The 13,237-nt window shown below is 39.0% G+C and overlaps 1 protein-coding gene across 1 annotated transcript in view; it reads right to left on the bottom strand.

Moving 5' to 3' along the window:
* The window catches only part of adcy1b (adenylate cyclase 1b), a 110,865-nt gene that overhangs the window by 45,329 nt on the left and 52,299 nt on the right, over positions 1-13,237 (bottom strand). Inside the window, exon 5 of the mRNA XM_067452288.1 lies at positions 5,702-5,829. Coding sequence (XP_067308389.1) covers positions 5,702-5,829 — 128 coding nt within the window. The remainder of the gene's footprint in view (positions 1-5,701; positions 5,830-13,237) is intronic.

Raw genomic sequence — 13,237 nt, 5'->3', positions numbered from 1 at the left:
GCAACCGAGGTATGCAGCAAAGCATTTTTTGAAGCCACAACACGCACAACCTTGAGGCGGAAGACCCCACCGGGTACCACTCATCTCCAATACAAATAGGAAAAAGAGGCTACAATTTGCACAAGCTCACCAAAATTGGACAGTTGAAGACTGGAAAATGTTGCCTGGTCTGATGAGTCTCGATTTCTGTTGAGACATTCAGATGGTAGAGTCAGAATTTGGCATAAACAGAATGAGAACATGGATCCATCATGCCTTATTACCACTGTGTAGGCTGGTGGTGGTAGTGTAATGGTGTGGGGGATGTTTTCTTGGCACACTTTAGGCCCCTTAGAGCCAATAGGGCATCATTTAAATGCCACAGCCTACCTGAGCATTGTTTCTGACCATGTCCATCCTTTTATGACCGCTATGTACCCATCCTCTTATGGCTACTTCCAGCAGGATAATGCACCATGTCACAAAGCTCGAATCATTTCAAAATGAACATGTGAACATGACAATGAGTTCACTGTACTAAAATGGCCCCCACCGTCACCAGATCTTAACCCAATAGAGCATCTTTGGGATGTGGTGGAATGGGAGCTTCGTGTCCTGGATGTGCATCCCACAAATGTCCATCAACTGTAAGATGATTACCAATCAATATGGGCCAACATTTCTAAAGAATGCTTTCAGCACCTTGTTGAATCAATGCCACGTAGAATTAAGGCAGCTCTGAAGGTCAAAGGGGGTCGAACACAGTATTAGTATGGTGTTTCTAATAATCCTTTAGGTGAGTGTATATTCACATAGTTTTTATTGTATTTTTGATCAAATTAATACAGCCATGGTGAGCAAAAGAGACTTCTTTTTAAAAGACATTTAAAAATCGTAATTATTCCAAACTTTTGTCAGGTTGTGTATATTGCAATGCATGCATGTCAAACTGTTGACCAGCAGGTGGTGCTGTCATCAAACTGATATGCAAATATAGAGGCTTGTGTGAAGTTGTAGAGAATCTGATAATTTTTGACACTTTGATCAAATTGTTTGTGGGTTAGATGAGAACAGGTCAATATATCAAAACAGTTATGAATAATATATGCAAAGAGTAAAACTGGAGGATAAAGCATGTACACCTAGCTGCAGCCTGCAGCTCTGGGAGGAGATGCACCTGGGGTAGATACTGATACATCCTTTTAATGTCCTTTCTCATACTATGGTGATATGAAATAATCAAAATGTCATAAATACTTGAAGTCATAATTCATTCCTCAACCTGAAGACCTGACCCTCCTACTGTGGATAACCAAGCATTTGTATTTAAATGTTGTGGGGTTGCCCGTGCGTTAGCCTAAAGACAAGCTTGATTTTGCAGAACAATCATTTCAGGGACATTGCGAGTAACAGACTAATGTTTTTTCCCTTCAGTAAAACTGCACAGCTTTTCCACTTTTTTAAATGACACTCCTTCATACACCAACTACAAATAAGAACACCTATTCTATCATGTATGCCTTTGAAAGACGATGGAACCAATCAGAGCAGGCATGTTGCACGTCCTCCACCTCCCCGATCTCCAGGTCTTTCTCAGATAAAGTGGCACCTACTTTGGGCTAGGGATGTTTCATTTAAAGGGTTAGTTACCCCCAAAATTAAAATTCTATCATTAATTACTCACCCTCATGTCGTTCCAAACCCGTAAGACCTTCGCTCATCTTCAGAAAACAAATTAATATATTTTTGATGAAATCCGAGAGCTCTCAGTCTCAGGCCCCTCCATTGACAGCTATCGAATTAACACTTTTAAGGTAGTAAAACATTGTTCAAATGGTCCACGTGACACCAGCAGTTTAACCTTAAAGCTGTCAGGAACTGGCTTTGTTTTTGTTTTTTATATTGTTGTCTGAGGTCAACTTATGACGTTCGCTGTTCTTTACATTAAAAAAACATCATAATGAATACGGTTTTTATGGTCGTGCCGCACTGAAGACATGTAAGTAACATCCAATGCCTACGATTGGATAAGCTTTGCATATTAATAAGCTTCAGGTTTGTACACATGGATTTGTTTTGAAAGATTTGTCCCACAAGGCTCGCAAAATGTCAATAACTGCAAACCATGCATCTCTGACACACGCACGCACGCACACACAAGCCTCACTGCAGAGACAGACAAATCAAAGCATGATCAAAACTTCCGCGACTGTATTTGTCCTTCAAAAATCAAGTCAAAAAATTGAACAACACACTTTGTAGCCCGTCTGGGAAACACATAGCCCTGGGACTTTGGGCTTTGCAAGCCCTGGTCCAAACATGTAACAGCATTCTAAGTTATGTTCAGTAAGATGCGTACACATAATCAATAGATCAAACGATCTGTAATAATACAATACTATCACATATAAAAACATTTTTTACTCACATAATAAGTATGTTGCTTCATTCATTCATGTAATCTCATCCTGTCTGAGAAATCTGCAGTCTCTTGTTTACAAATTAATCTGTGGTGAAATGAAAGAAAAAACGCACAATATTTTCCCCACCTGAGCTGGATATTCATTAAAAATAAAGTTCATCCATGCAGTCATAATATTTGAATCCGAATGAAGCTTATGCAGCATGTTTATTGCTTGGAAGTTCGATCCGGTTTAGCTCCAGGCACGAGTCGGTGGGCGGGGCTACAGCTTCTGTTGAGGCGGTGTTTCACCACACAACGTCGTCACAGCCTGGGACATTCTGAGATCTCTCCTCTGCTGGGCCTGCTGTCAATAAACTTAATTTTTTTTGACTAACAAGGACGTTTTTTAACTATGAAACTTACAGGATATTCTTATATTACCATGACCTTTTATATATCAAAAGCTCATGGGAAAGTTGATATCTCAATTAATGACCCCTTTGATTTAATGAAGCAATGAGATACTAATTGTGTGCAAAAACAACAATGACCATGTCTCCTACACTGTTTACATTGCATGCGTCATGGTGCTCACATGAACAGCATCGGCTGCCGCGTAGATCTTGAAAGCCTGGCACATGGAAAACCGAAATTGTTGAATAAAGTCCTTATTTTTGTTTGTTTTTACGCAGAAAAAGTATTCTCGTCAAAATTAAGGTTGAGCCACTGGAATCACATGGATTATTTTAACAACTGTTTTGGATTGTTTTTACTTCCTTTCTGGACCTGTAAAGTGTTAATTTGATAGCTGTCAATGGAGGGATCTGAGAGCTCTCGGATTTCATCAAAAATATCTTCATTTGTTTTCCGAAGATGAGCGAAGGTCTTACGTGTAATTTTTGGGTAAATTAACCCTTTCCCTATCTCACGTTACACAAAGTTATTTAAAAAACCTTAAAGCTACACTGTGTGATATTTTCCCCCATCTAGCGGTGAAAAGGTATATGACCATCCAGTGAATAATACTTTCTGTTCCTCTCAATTCTAATTTCGTTTTAACTCCTACGGTGGCCGATTTAGTCCAAGATTAACATTGCAATCCTCCTCTTCACATTCGACACGGTGCCATTGAGTATTAAAACGCGAAAGGCGAAGCTTGAATTTATGGGTATGTCCCTCTTTGGCTAATGTACTTTCAAGATGGAGGGGCAACATGGCGACCAGCATTCGAACCCCTCACCCGTATGTATTTTCAATGGCATATTATAAACTTACGAGAATACTTTATTACTTAAAAGAAGTAAATATACATTAATGAGCACATATATTTTTGAAAGAACTAAGTGTTTTTAGCTAAAAATAAACTAAACAAGTTACACAGTGTAGCTTTAATTACATCATGGTTGTAGGTATATAAAAAGTATTCAGATTCTTCGAATTAGCCTCTTTTCCTGTTTGAAATGGGTAAAATTACTTTATTTCATGGGTGAGTTTCTAGCTAAAAAGAATGTTTCACTATAATGTTGCTATTAAAGGTGCACTATGCAGCTTTCCGTCCACTGGAGGGCACCTATTCAAAACAAATCGTAGTTTGATGACGCAAAGTGTGAGCGCAACATCTTGGGAGATGTGGTCTTCACCTCACAGCCGTAGGAAAATAGGACTCGGGTAGAAATCACGTTCATGCATGCGGTTATTAACGTTACTGTAGTCTAAAGCAGAGCAGGACCGAGTGTTATGGAGTGTTATGGACCTGAGTACAGCTGCTGGAGCGATTGTTAAACAAATACCCGCCTCGCGAATACCGGGACTTTTATTATGACGGGACGGGAGACAGTCGCCGGGCGCCTGCACTGATCAGCTCTTCCGGTTATGATTTTGAGGTAATGCTGCTCTGTTTATCATATTAGATACATTTAAGTATGTTCAAAACGATGTTATGACTTTACTCCGTGCGTTCACTTGTTCACACTGCTAAGAGTGATGCGCTCCTGCCAAATAAAAGCCGAAACCGAGGGTAACGCAGATATGACGCAATTAACAGGCGACTCTGTCAAATGCAATGCTGAAACGTCCCAGTCCTTAGTTAAAATAGCAATTTTCTCACAATTTACAAATAGTTGGAAACTTCTGGGATATTGTAGATACTCAACTGAACAAAATAAATAACAGCGGCCTAGTGGTTTTTGTATATTTTACTGCAAAAATACTACATAGTGCACCTTTAAGTTAAGAAAACGTTATTTCCGAAGGTTCTCTAAACGTTTGGAACGTCCAGTTTTTTTAATGTTTTAAAAACATTTTTCTTGGTTATGTGAACGTCAAGGGAACATTCCATTGTATCCTTCTTCAAACATTATGGGAATGTAACTTTGAAATGTTCTCTGAATGTTCTGAAAAAAGAAACAACATTTAAAAACTAATACGTTCCATAATTCCATGAATGATTTATAAATGTTTTTGTGCTAACATTTTGAGAGCATAAGAGACCAGATGACTTTGAACAAACATTCTATTTTTGTTACAGGAAGAATTTTGTTCACAATTTTGAGAGTATGTACCCTGTTGACTGGGTAACTGGTGACCATTAAAAAAAAACAAAATCTAATCCAAGCAGGTGTCAGTGTTGCCACACTGCAAAATGCTCTTCTTACTTAGTAATTTTGTCTTGGTTCTAGTCTAAATATCTAGATCAGTAAAATGACATAAGAATTTTTTTTTTTTTTTTAAACAAGCAGAATTATCTGTCAATGGCGTGAGAAAACTAATCTTGTTTCTGATTGAAATCTTGTTTCTTGTTTCCATCTCAAATAGAAATAAGATTATTTTTCTCACCCCATTGACAGATAATTTTACTTATTGCATCTTGATTTAAGATTTTTTAGATATTTGGACTGGAAGCAAGAAAAAAAATACTAAATAAAAAGAGTATTTTTGCAGTGCATGCTCATGTCATGTTCATTTCTCAGAAGGTTTCAAAGATCAGTCTCACTAGATCAGATGTGCTCCTAAAAATACACAAGGACAGTTTGATATACCAAAAGCTCTTTGTGCACACTGTATGATCTGATTATGAAAATATGAGCCAAATTTGGTGAAAACTCAATCATCACTATGTTGCAGAAAATTCATAATCATAATTGAAATGTATGAGGCTGTAACTATAACTGTCAATAAAAACAATCCTCTGGAGATTCAGTGTACCCTCACAGGAACACAGTCTGTTGAGAACGCAGGGCGTTTGGTGGAAGAGTAGATTTATGGGCAAAGCTCATCAGCCGGCTGCCCTTGAGCACAGAGCAGGATGCACACACTCACGTGATGGTGTCGATCATGTCCAGGCCCATCTCCACACAGCAGTGAGCGTGGTCTGTTTTGGGCTGCGTCAGGCCAGACACACAGTAGTAGCAGTCGCCCAGAATCTTGATTCGCCTGCAGTGATTCTCCTGCAGACCAACACAGGAGAAGCAAAACCTTTACAACTAGACCTCAACATCAAACGGTTTCCCAGCACATGCCTCTGAAAAAAATGACACGTCATTTCTTCTGACACCGTCACTGGTTTTTAGTATAAATGTATATCTACTCAAACAGGGAACATTCTCAGAACATTCTGGCAAGGTTCATGTGAAAGTTATGAACAACAATCTCCCAGTAACGTAATGTAATCTTTAACAATGTTATCAAAATATATAGATTGTTCATGGAATGTTTTTTAAATGGATAGTTCATTGTCTAGCAACCACCAAACCATACTCGATCTTTTAAGATTAAACACTGGTCTGAGGAGTCTGCTCTGTATTTTCTACTGCACAACAGGCGTGATCAACGGGCATAATTCAAATGACTCTGTATGTAATTGGATAGTCCTTCAACCAATCAGACCACAAGAGGCGTGTTCAACGGGCATAGATCCATCCTTCTTTATCGGTCACTGTGTTAAACCTGCCAATAGCGCGCCAGGTGGATAAGCAGGTCTGTGATTGGTTCCTAATAAGGGTGACCCCTAATAGTCGAAGATTCGATGCATCGATATGCAGGACCGGATTCGACCACCGATCTCATGGTCGAATCTTCGCAGGTGTTATGAAACGAGGATCATACCATTTTGGCAATATGGGGGTGCTCAATATTAGTGTTATAAAGACGTGTCGCGGCGCTGAGTAATCGCCCCTTTAAGGGCACTGAGCTTCGCACCAGACGCGCCGCGCCTTTAAAATTCGAACACATACACCAACGGCGGCATTGGACGCCTCTCCGCGGCGATTAAATGTATATTTCCCTCAAATCGTGAATGTACATACTGATTTCACCCTGTGCTACAAGATACACTCATCGTGCAGCTCTTCTGTCAGAAGTCGATTCAAAATTGAGCTCGCCCGTATACAATGTTCACGTCAGCCTGAAGTGAGATAATGTTACCTGAGACACGGCGCTGAGCTTCAGTCCGGTGTGCAACCCCCTTCAGGCACCATCGGCTTAAGAACCTGCATATAAACGCCCTCAAAGTGGTCTTTTCCTCTCTAGGCAGGTATTTTTTTTAGGTTTATTTATCAAAATGTTCTTTTATAAATTTGTGTGATGTTTTGTGTTTCGATCGTGGCTTTTAAATGTTATGAGAGAACGGTTAATTTACGAATGTAGTGTAGCCAGTTTTGATCACTTTATTAAAAGTGGTGGCTGTGTGCCGTGTGTAAAGTAAAATAAAAATAGTCTTAGCCTCCTAATGACTAGTGTCCTGCCCTTCCCAACCCGTTTATACCGTTTTTTTTTTCCCAGTCTATGGTTAACACACACACATATGATTCGACTTTTGGTCGACCATAGAGAGATTCGAAAATTCTGATTCGAATGTGTAAATCCTTAGTCGGGGACACCCCTAGTTCCTACAAAGGTGTAAAAGAAGCAGGGTAAATGAATGTACAGGTTTCCAGCCTGAGCTGCAGGGCGAAATCAAATCGAAACCGAATCGTGTGTAAGAAAAATATCTAGATTTTGCATTGACGAAAGGGGAAGCGCAGAGGATAGAGCAAAACAAAAAACTGCTCATGAAGTTTTAAAGAGAAATGTGGGAGGATTTTGATATGAGGAGCTTGAGTTTGTTTGAACAGCGAGCGGCGTTCAAAGCGTACGCTACTCCTAAATCCTACATCAGAGGTTACACTCCCACAGTTAGTCGACTTACGTGGGCCATCTATCAGAAGCTAGCTACGTACACATGGAAACACGTTTTGCATACAGACATTTTTTGTATTGTATCGACATTTTGTCTAGATGGATCCGGTGTTTTGGGAGCCTGAAACTGCTATTTATTTAGCCACATCCACACCAAGCCAGAGCTTTCCCTATCCAATATTCTGTATGCAGTGTGGAGTGTCTGACGTCTTGACGCATGCTCCAAGTCTTCTTCTCCGTTTTTTAGGCCCAGATCACACAGAACGCGTTTTTGCAGCGAGAGGCGAAGGAGGGGAAAAAAGAAGGAGGGGAAAAAAAGATTGGACAGGGAAAGTTCTAACTTCGTGTGAACTTCGTTCGCCTTAGTCTATTAAGTTATAAATATGGATATTTTTCTTACACAAACATAGGTCTTTATTAACCCCCTGGAGTCATAAGGATTACTTATGATGGATGAGGGCACTTTTTTTCAGATTCACAAACCAATGCCCCATTCACTGCCACTAAAAAGCTTGGAAGAGCCAGGATATTTTTTTAAATATAATTCTGTTTGTATTCGTCTAAAAGAAGAATGTCATATACAACTAGGATGGGTTGAGTAAATTATAGGATAATTTTCATTTTTGGGTAAACTAACCATTTAAATGTTTGTCTAGCGCTTTTTAAAGGTTGCTACTTCTTTCAGAATGTTCAGAGAACATTTTAAATTAACGTTCCCATAATGTTTGAAGAATAATGAAAGTAAAATCTATTGCAACTGCTACCAATCCAGTCTTGAGTTTCTTGTTCAGGGTTCATTTAAATGTACTGAATGCTCAATTGCATCTAAATCAGTGAAGACGTTTCTCTCATTCACTCTGTGTCTAGGGCTTGTTGATTTTAACGGAAGAGTTCTAGTTCTGTGTTTATTAGGTGTTACACCATGAACATTAAAAACCAGTCCAAAATAAGTGTTTTCACATTGATTCTGCAGCTTTATGTATTCACATTTTTAGACTCACATTTAAAAGGCTCATATTAGGTGTCTTTATTAGCCTTGAAATCTAGACGCACCCTAGAGGCAGCAAATCTAATCTGCCACGAGTGTAGTCTAGCAACTCTCAATACACTTCTGAGCTGTAAAAACCCTGGTCAGGCCAATCACATCGTGTATTAAGTCGGTGGGCTGGGCTTAACATAATGACGGCAGAGTTGCGTGGTACTTGTAAACAAAGAAGCTGGCGAGCGGCGGTCTTTCGAATCAGCTTTGGCCGTGACTCTGGAAGACTTGGAGTTAAGCATTTATTTGAGAAAAGAACAAAGAACAGCACTGAAATAATTCTTAAGAAGGGAAGATGTGTTCTGAGTTTTGCTGATTTGCTGATATGGCAAAAATTGTATCTATCAACTAGCTCCGGTTCACGTTGCTCTGGTTAGTTGTAGCTAGGGTTGGGAACCGAGAACCGGTTCTTATGCAGAACCGATACTGATTTTTGAAAAATACCGGAACCACGCGAAATTCCTGAGTGTCGGTTCCGAAAACGGTTCTGGTGTAATGTGTGTGCGAAGCGCTGGGAGCATAGCCGCGAGCCGCGCTCCCGCTCTCTCTCTCTCTCTCTCTCTCTCTCTCTCTCTCTCTCTCTCTCTCTCTCTCTCACACACACACACACACACACACACACACACACACACACACACACACACACACACACACACACACACACACACACACACACATACTCACACCCACACACTGTCCTAGCGCTACCGCCTCCTTTCCCCTCACGTCACTTTTTTAAAATCCCCCACAGCGCGAGTCCCGCAAACGCGGCGCCGAGGAGCTTGTTTGTAATCTGAGGACAATGGCTCATTAGTTTCGAAATGGTTTGGGTACAAGGTGATCGTGTTGAAAATAAAGGCATTTGTCTAGCGTTATGAGCTCATTTGAAACATTGCCGCGGCTCATTTAAGAAAATGACAGCTCTGAAGAGACGCCGCTTTAGTTCGAGGTAAGTTAGTGCTAACAATAATAAAGAAAGACGATCAACACCTTATGTGTTACCACTGAAATGTATATATATATATATATATATATATATATATATATATATATATATATATATATATATATATATATATATTCCAAATGTAAGCCCATCTTATGCGGAATGCACGCTTCATACTGTCGTCAGCTCTGGCTCTAACTGTTTACTTTTTGCAAACCTTGTGAGCGCGCAAACACTGCGACCTCGCGGCAAATGTTTTTATTGGTTTATTAAGTACAAACAGGAGAGTTATGAAAAATTGAGCGCGAGGGATATGTTCACTTCACACAAAAAGATTTTGGAATGAGATGGCTAACTGTAGTAGCGTTTAGTCCACTGTCTATAATAGCCTAATTTAGAGATCACTTTTTTATTTAACCGACAACTTTGATCAGTTAACGTTGATACGGTCAACCATGGGTCAAACGGTCATCGGTTAACATCCCTAAAACAGAGAGAGAAAATGTAATAAGACAATTTCAGAGGTGTAAATTTGAACATGTTTATTTTAATTTCCATAAATTCCATATGGCTCGATTAATCCTGTAATATATGTATAGTACAGGACTTTTTTTTTTGACATTGCCAACCTGTAAATTAATTTGAGAGCAAGTAATAAACCCAAAAAAGTATTGTTTAAAGTTGCGTATTGTGCCTTTTTCCTTTACCACTATTTGTTTAATAATTTTAATGGAACCGGAATCGGAACCGGAATCGTTAGGCGGAATCGGAACCGGAACCGGAAAATTTCTCACGATTCCCAACCCTAGTTGTAGCGCTATCCAATCACGTGCAGAGGGAGTTTGAAAGACAACTGTTTATCCCGCCCCTCGGATTGAGCTGTCAATGGTGTAAGGCCGCCCAAATCGTCCCAATGGAGGCTAACGATCGGCGGGTGAAGGTCGCTGCGCGTTCGGTCTTTTCAGCGGGAAAAGGGGATTTTATTCCAATTCCTCGTTATCTGACTCCATTTAATTATAATTTAGAATTTGGGTTAGAATGCCAATTGGTTATTTGGTCATTCTTTAATAGTTTAACTACACATTTAATTATTCCGTTTAACCCTTTGTTGAAATTATATCCAACCTGAATAATTCCAGAGCAAGTCAGAATCAATCAAAGTGTAACAATTTATTTAACAGTCAGGTAAATGTATAAAGCCAATTACATAGTCAATTAAAAGGTAATCCATATATAACATCAAATACTCTGAAGTAAAGAATGAAATGTATACCTGACTTCTGAAAACTACATAATGCTGGCTATCTTGAGACATCCAACATTACGGGCTGACCAGTTTAAAGTGTCAAGCCCTGAGCTATTTGTAACATTCCCTTAAATACCCAGAAACAAATGCACAAACTCTTTGAAGTGTAAACACAAGTTCACAATGGGAATTTGCATTGATCAAGACTTGTATTGATCCAAAGGCCAAATGGCTGAAAGCCACACCCACCAAACTAAGACAAGATATCTTTAAACTCTTAAAACATTGATTATCTTTTGGTTAACTTCTGTGGAGTTGAGATATTTGTACCAGTCGCACTGAAACATTTCAAATGATATCAAACACATATAATACTGTATCGTGTAGATTGACATTGTAATATAGAGATTTTGTGTGTATTTTCAGGTGATCTCAGCATGAGACAGGGAAGGAATTGGGGAGACGGGGTATATAGGGAAAAATGTAGATTAGCTGATACTGAGGTGAGACTTGCGTCTCCAGTGGTGTGTGAGGGACAGTTCAGATGTTAATTTCCTTTATTTTCTCAGAGAGTCCTTGTTCTTCATTCAGACATTTCGGCATATACTAGTTTTTTCAGTCTTACAATGGTGAGTTTACAGACCAAACATTTTGATGTAGGTCTGGCTTGTAAGGCTATGTCTTAATAGTTACATAAAAAAAAAAATAAAAAAAAACGTGTTGATGTTGTACTTGTGCTGCTATTGAGGTGGATACAGTTAAGTTTAGGACAGGTATGGGTAAGGTTTTTAGGGATTATGAGGACAACAGTGTAATTATAGATGTAATTACAGAAATGAATCACTGCTGTAATTACATGAAGGTATTTTTAAATATAAGTACAATTGCTGCATCCCAATTCACATACGGTCTGCCCTAAATAGTATTTGAAATTAGAATTAGTTGTCCCAAATCGAAGTATGTTGAAATAAGTATTCCAAAGATATCCGGATGGTCTACTTTTTCCTTTTAAGAATCCGAAGTGCAGGTCGGACGAAAATTTGATTAGAACTACAAACACGGAAAAAAACTGTTAGAAAAATACAAACATAACGGGTGTGTGAGTGCGATGGTTAAGTAGAGAGGTTTAGATAGAGGGTTTTGGGTGATTAATTATCAGTATTAAAGCTGACAAAAAGATATTTCTTCAATGTTATCCACATTATATTTAATCTGCAACAGCATTGTGAGCTTTTGTAATAATGCGTTTGGTAATTAAATGCATCATTATGCAAATTGCAAACACATGAGGAGAGTCTCCGCATGAAAGACCCACGACTGGCAGATCCACGTGCTGCTACAGTTCTCTCTGAAACGGTAGAGAATTAAATCAGATTGAATGTGGAGGATTTTAACTGTGACAGAATGATTGACAGGGCAGTTTAATCGGTGACAGAATGCGTGTAACTGAGCATCAGAGCGTCCATTAAAACGCAGCTATGACAAAGTACTAGTTTGTCCAAAAGCTGTATACCCTGCTACACACTCAAAAGTGTGTACTTTTACTTCACAAAAACATATACTTTTAGGGCATAGAATAAGTAGGCGAACTGGAACACAGCAAATGTAAAAACAAGTATGCTCACTGGCCCACAAATATTGTATTGGTACTAATTTAAACAGTCACAACCTCTAAATATATCAATCAAATGGACATGAAGCCATTTATTCATGACCACTGATTGTAGTTTTCCTATAATTACTGATACGGACAGAAGATCAGATCATGTGTGTTGAACTAAGTGATCAGACACAAACTTTTTACCTGAAAACAGCTTAAAAAAAACACAGACGCACAGAAGGAACATGAGATGCAGACCAGAAGATCAGGAGCGACTCTTTACACACCAGACAGGAGGAAAACACCCCAACAACTACACAGAACCATGATTCAAACCACGCAGGACACCTCAGCAACCCCATATTCACCCGTCTATTACTGACACAGGTCTCTGAGGACATAGAAACCTACACACACACACACACACACACAAGGATCAGCAACACAAAACGTGACGTGTGTGATGTATGTATTGTGTCTAGGACTCTGCCCAGCAGGAAGTAGATACCTAGTTTTTATGGATCAACATGTTTTATTGCTCCAGGAAACAGCCTTCACACAGTGGGAAAAATATCAAATCTTTATTAGCTTTCACATGAACCTGAAGGTCACTTGCATGGATGAATGAACTGAGTGAGTGTGCAAAAAGGTTGCAAATATAAATGTTACGTTATAAAGAACACGAACCACCTTTCCACTGTTACACAGCAAAAAAAAATTCTTGCTTAGTATTTTTATCTTATTGTATTGTAATTCCAGTGTTTAAAAACATAAGAGACATCTTATAATCTCTTTACAGTTACTTCTGTCATGTATAACTGTCACTGACATTACAGGAGGAAAAGATA

Source organism: Pseudorasbora parva, chromosome 9, assembly GCF_024679245.1.
Source record: "Pseudorasbora parva isolate DD20220531a chromosome 9, ASM2467924v1, whole genome shotgun sequence".
NCBI lineage: Eukaryota > Metazoa > Chordata > Actinopteri > Cypriniformes > Gobionidae > Pseudorasbora > Pseudorasbora parva.
This window is presented reverse-complemented; position numbering and strand designations above follow the sequence as displayed.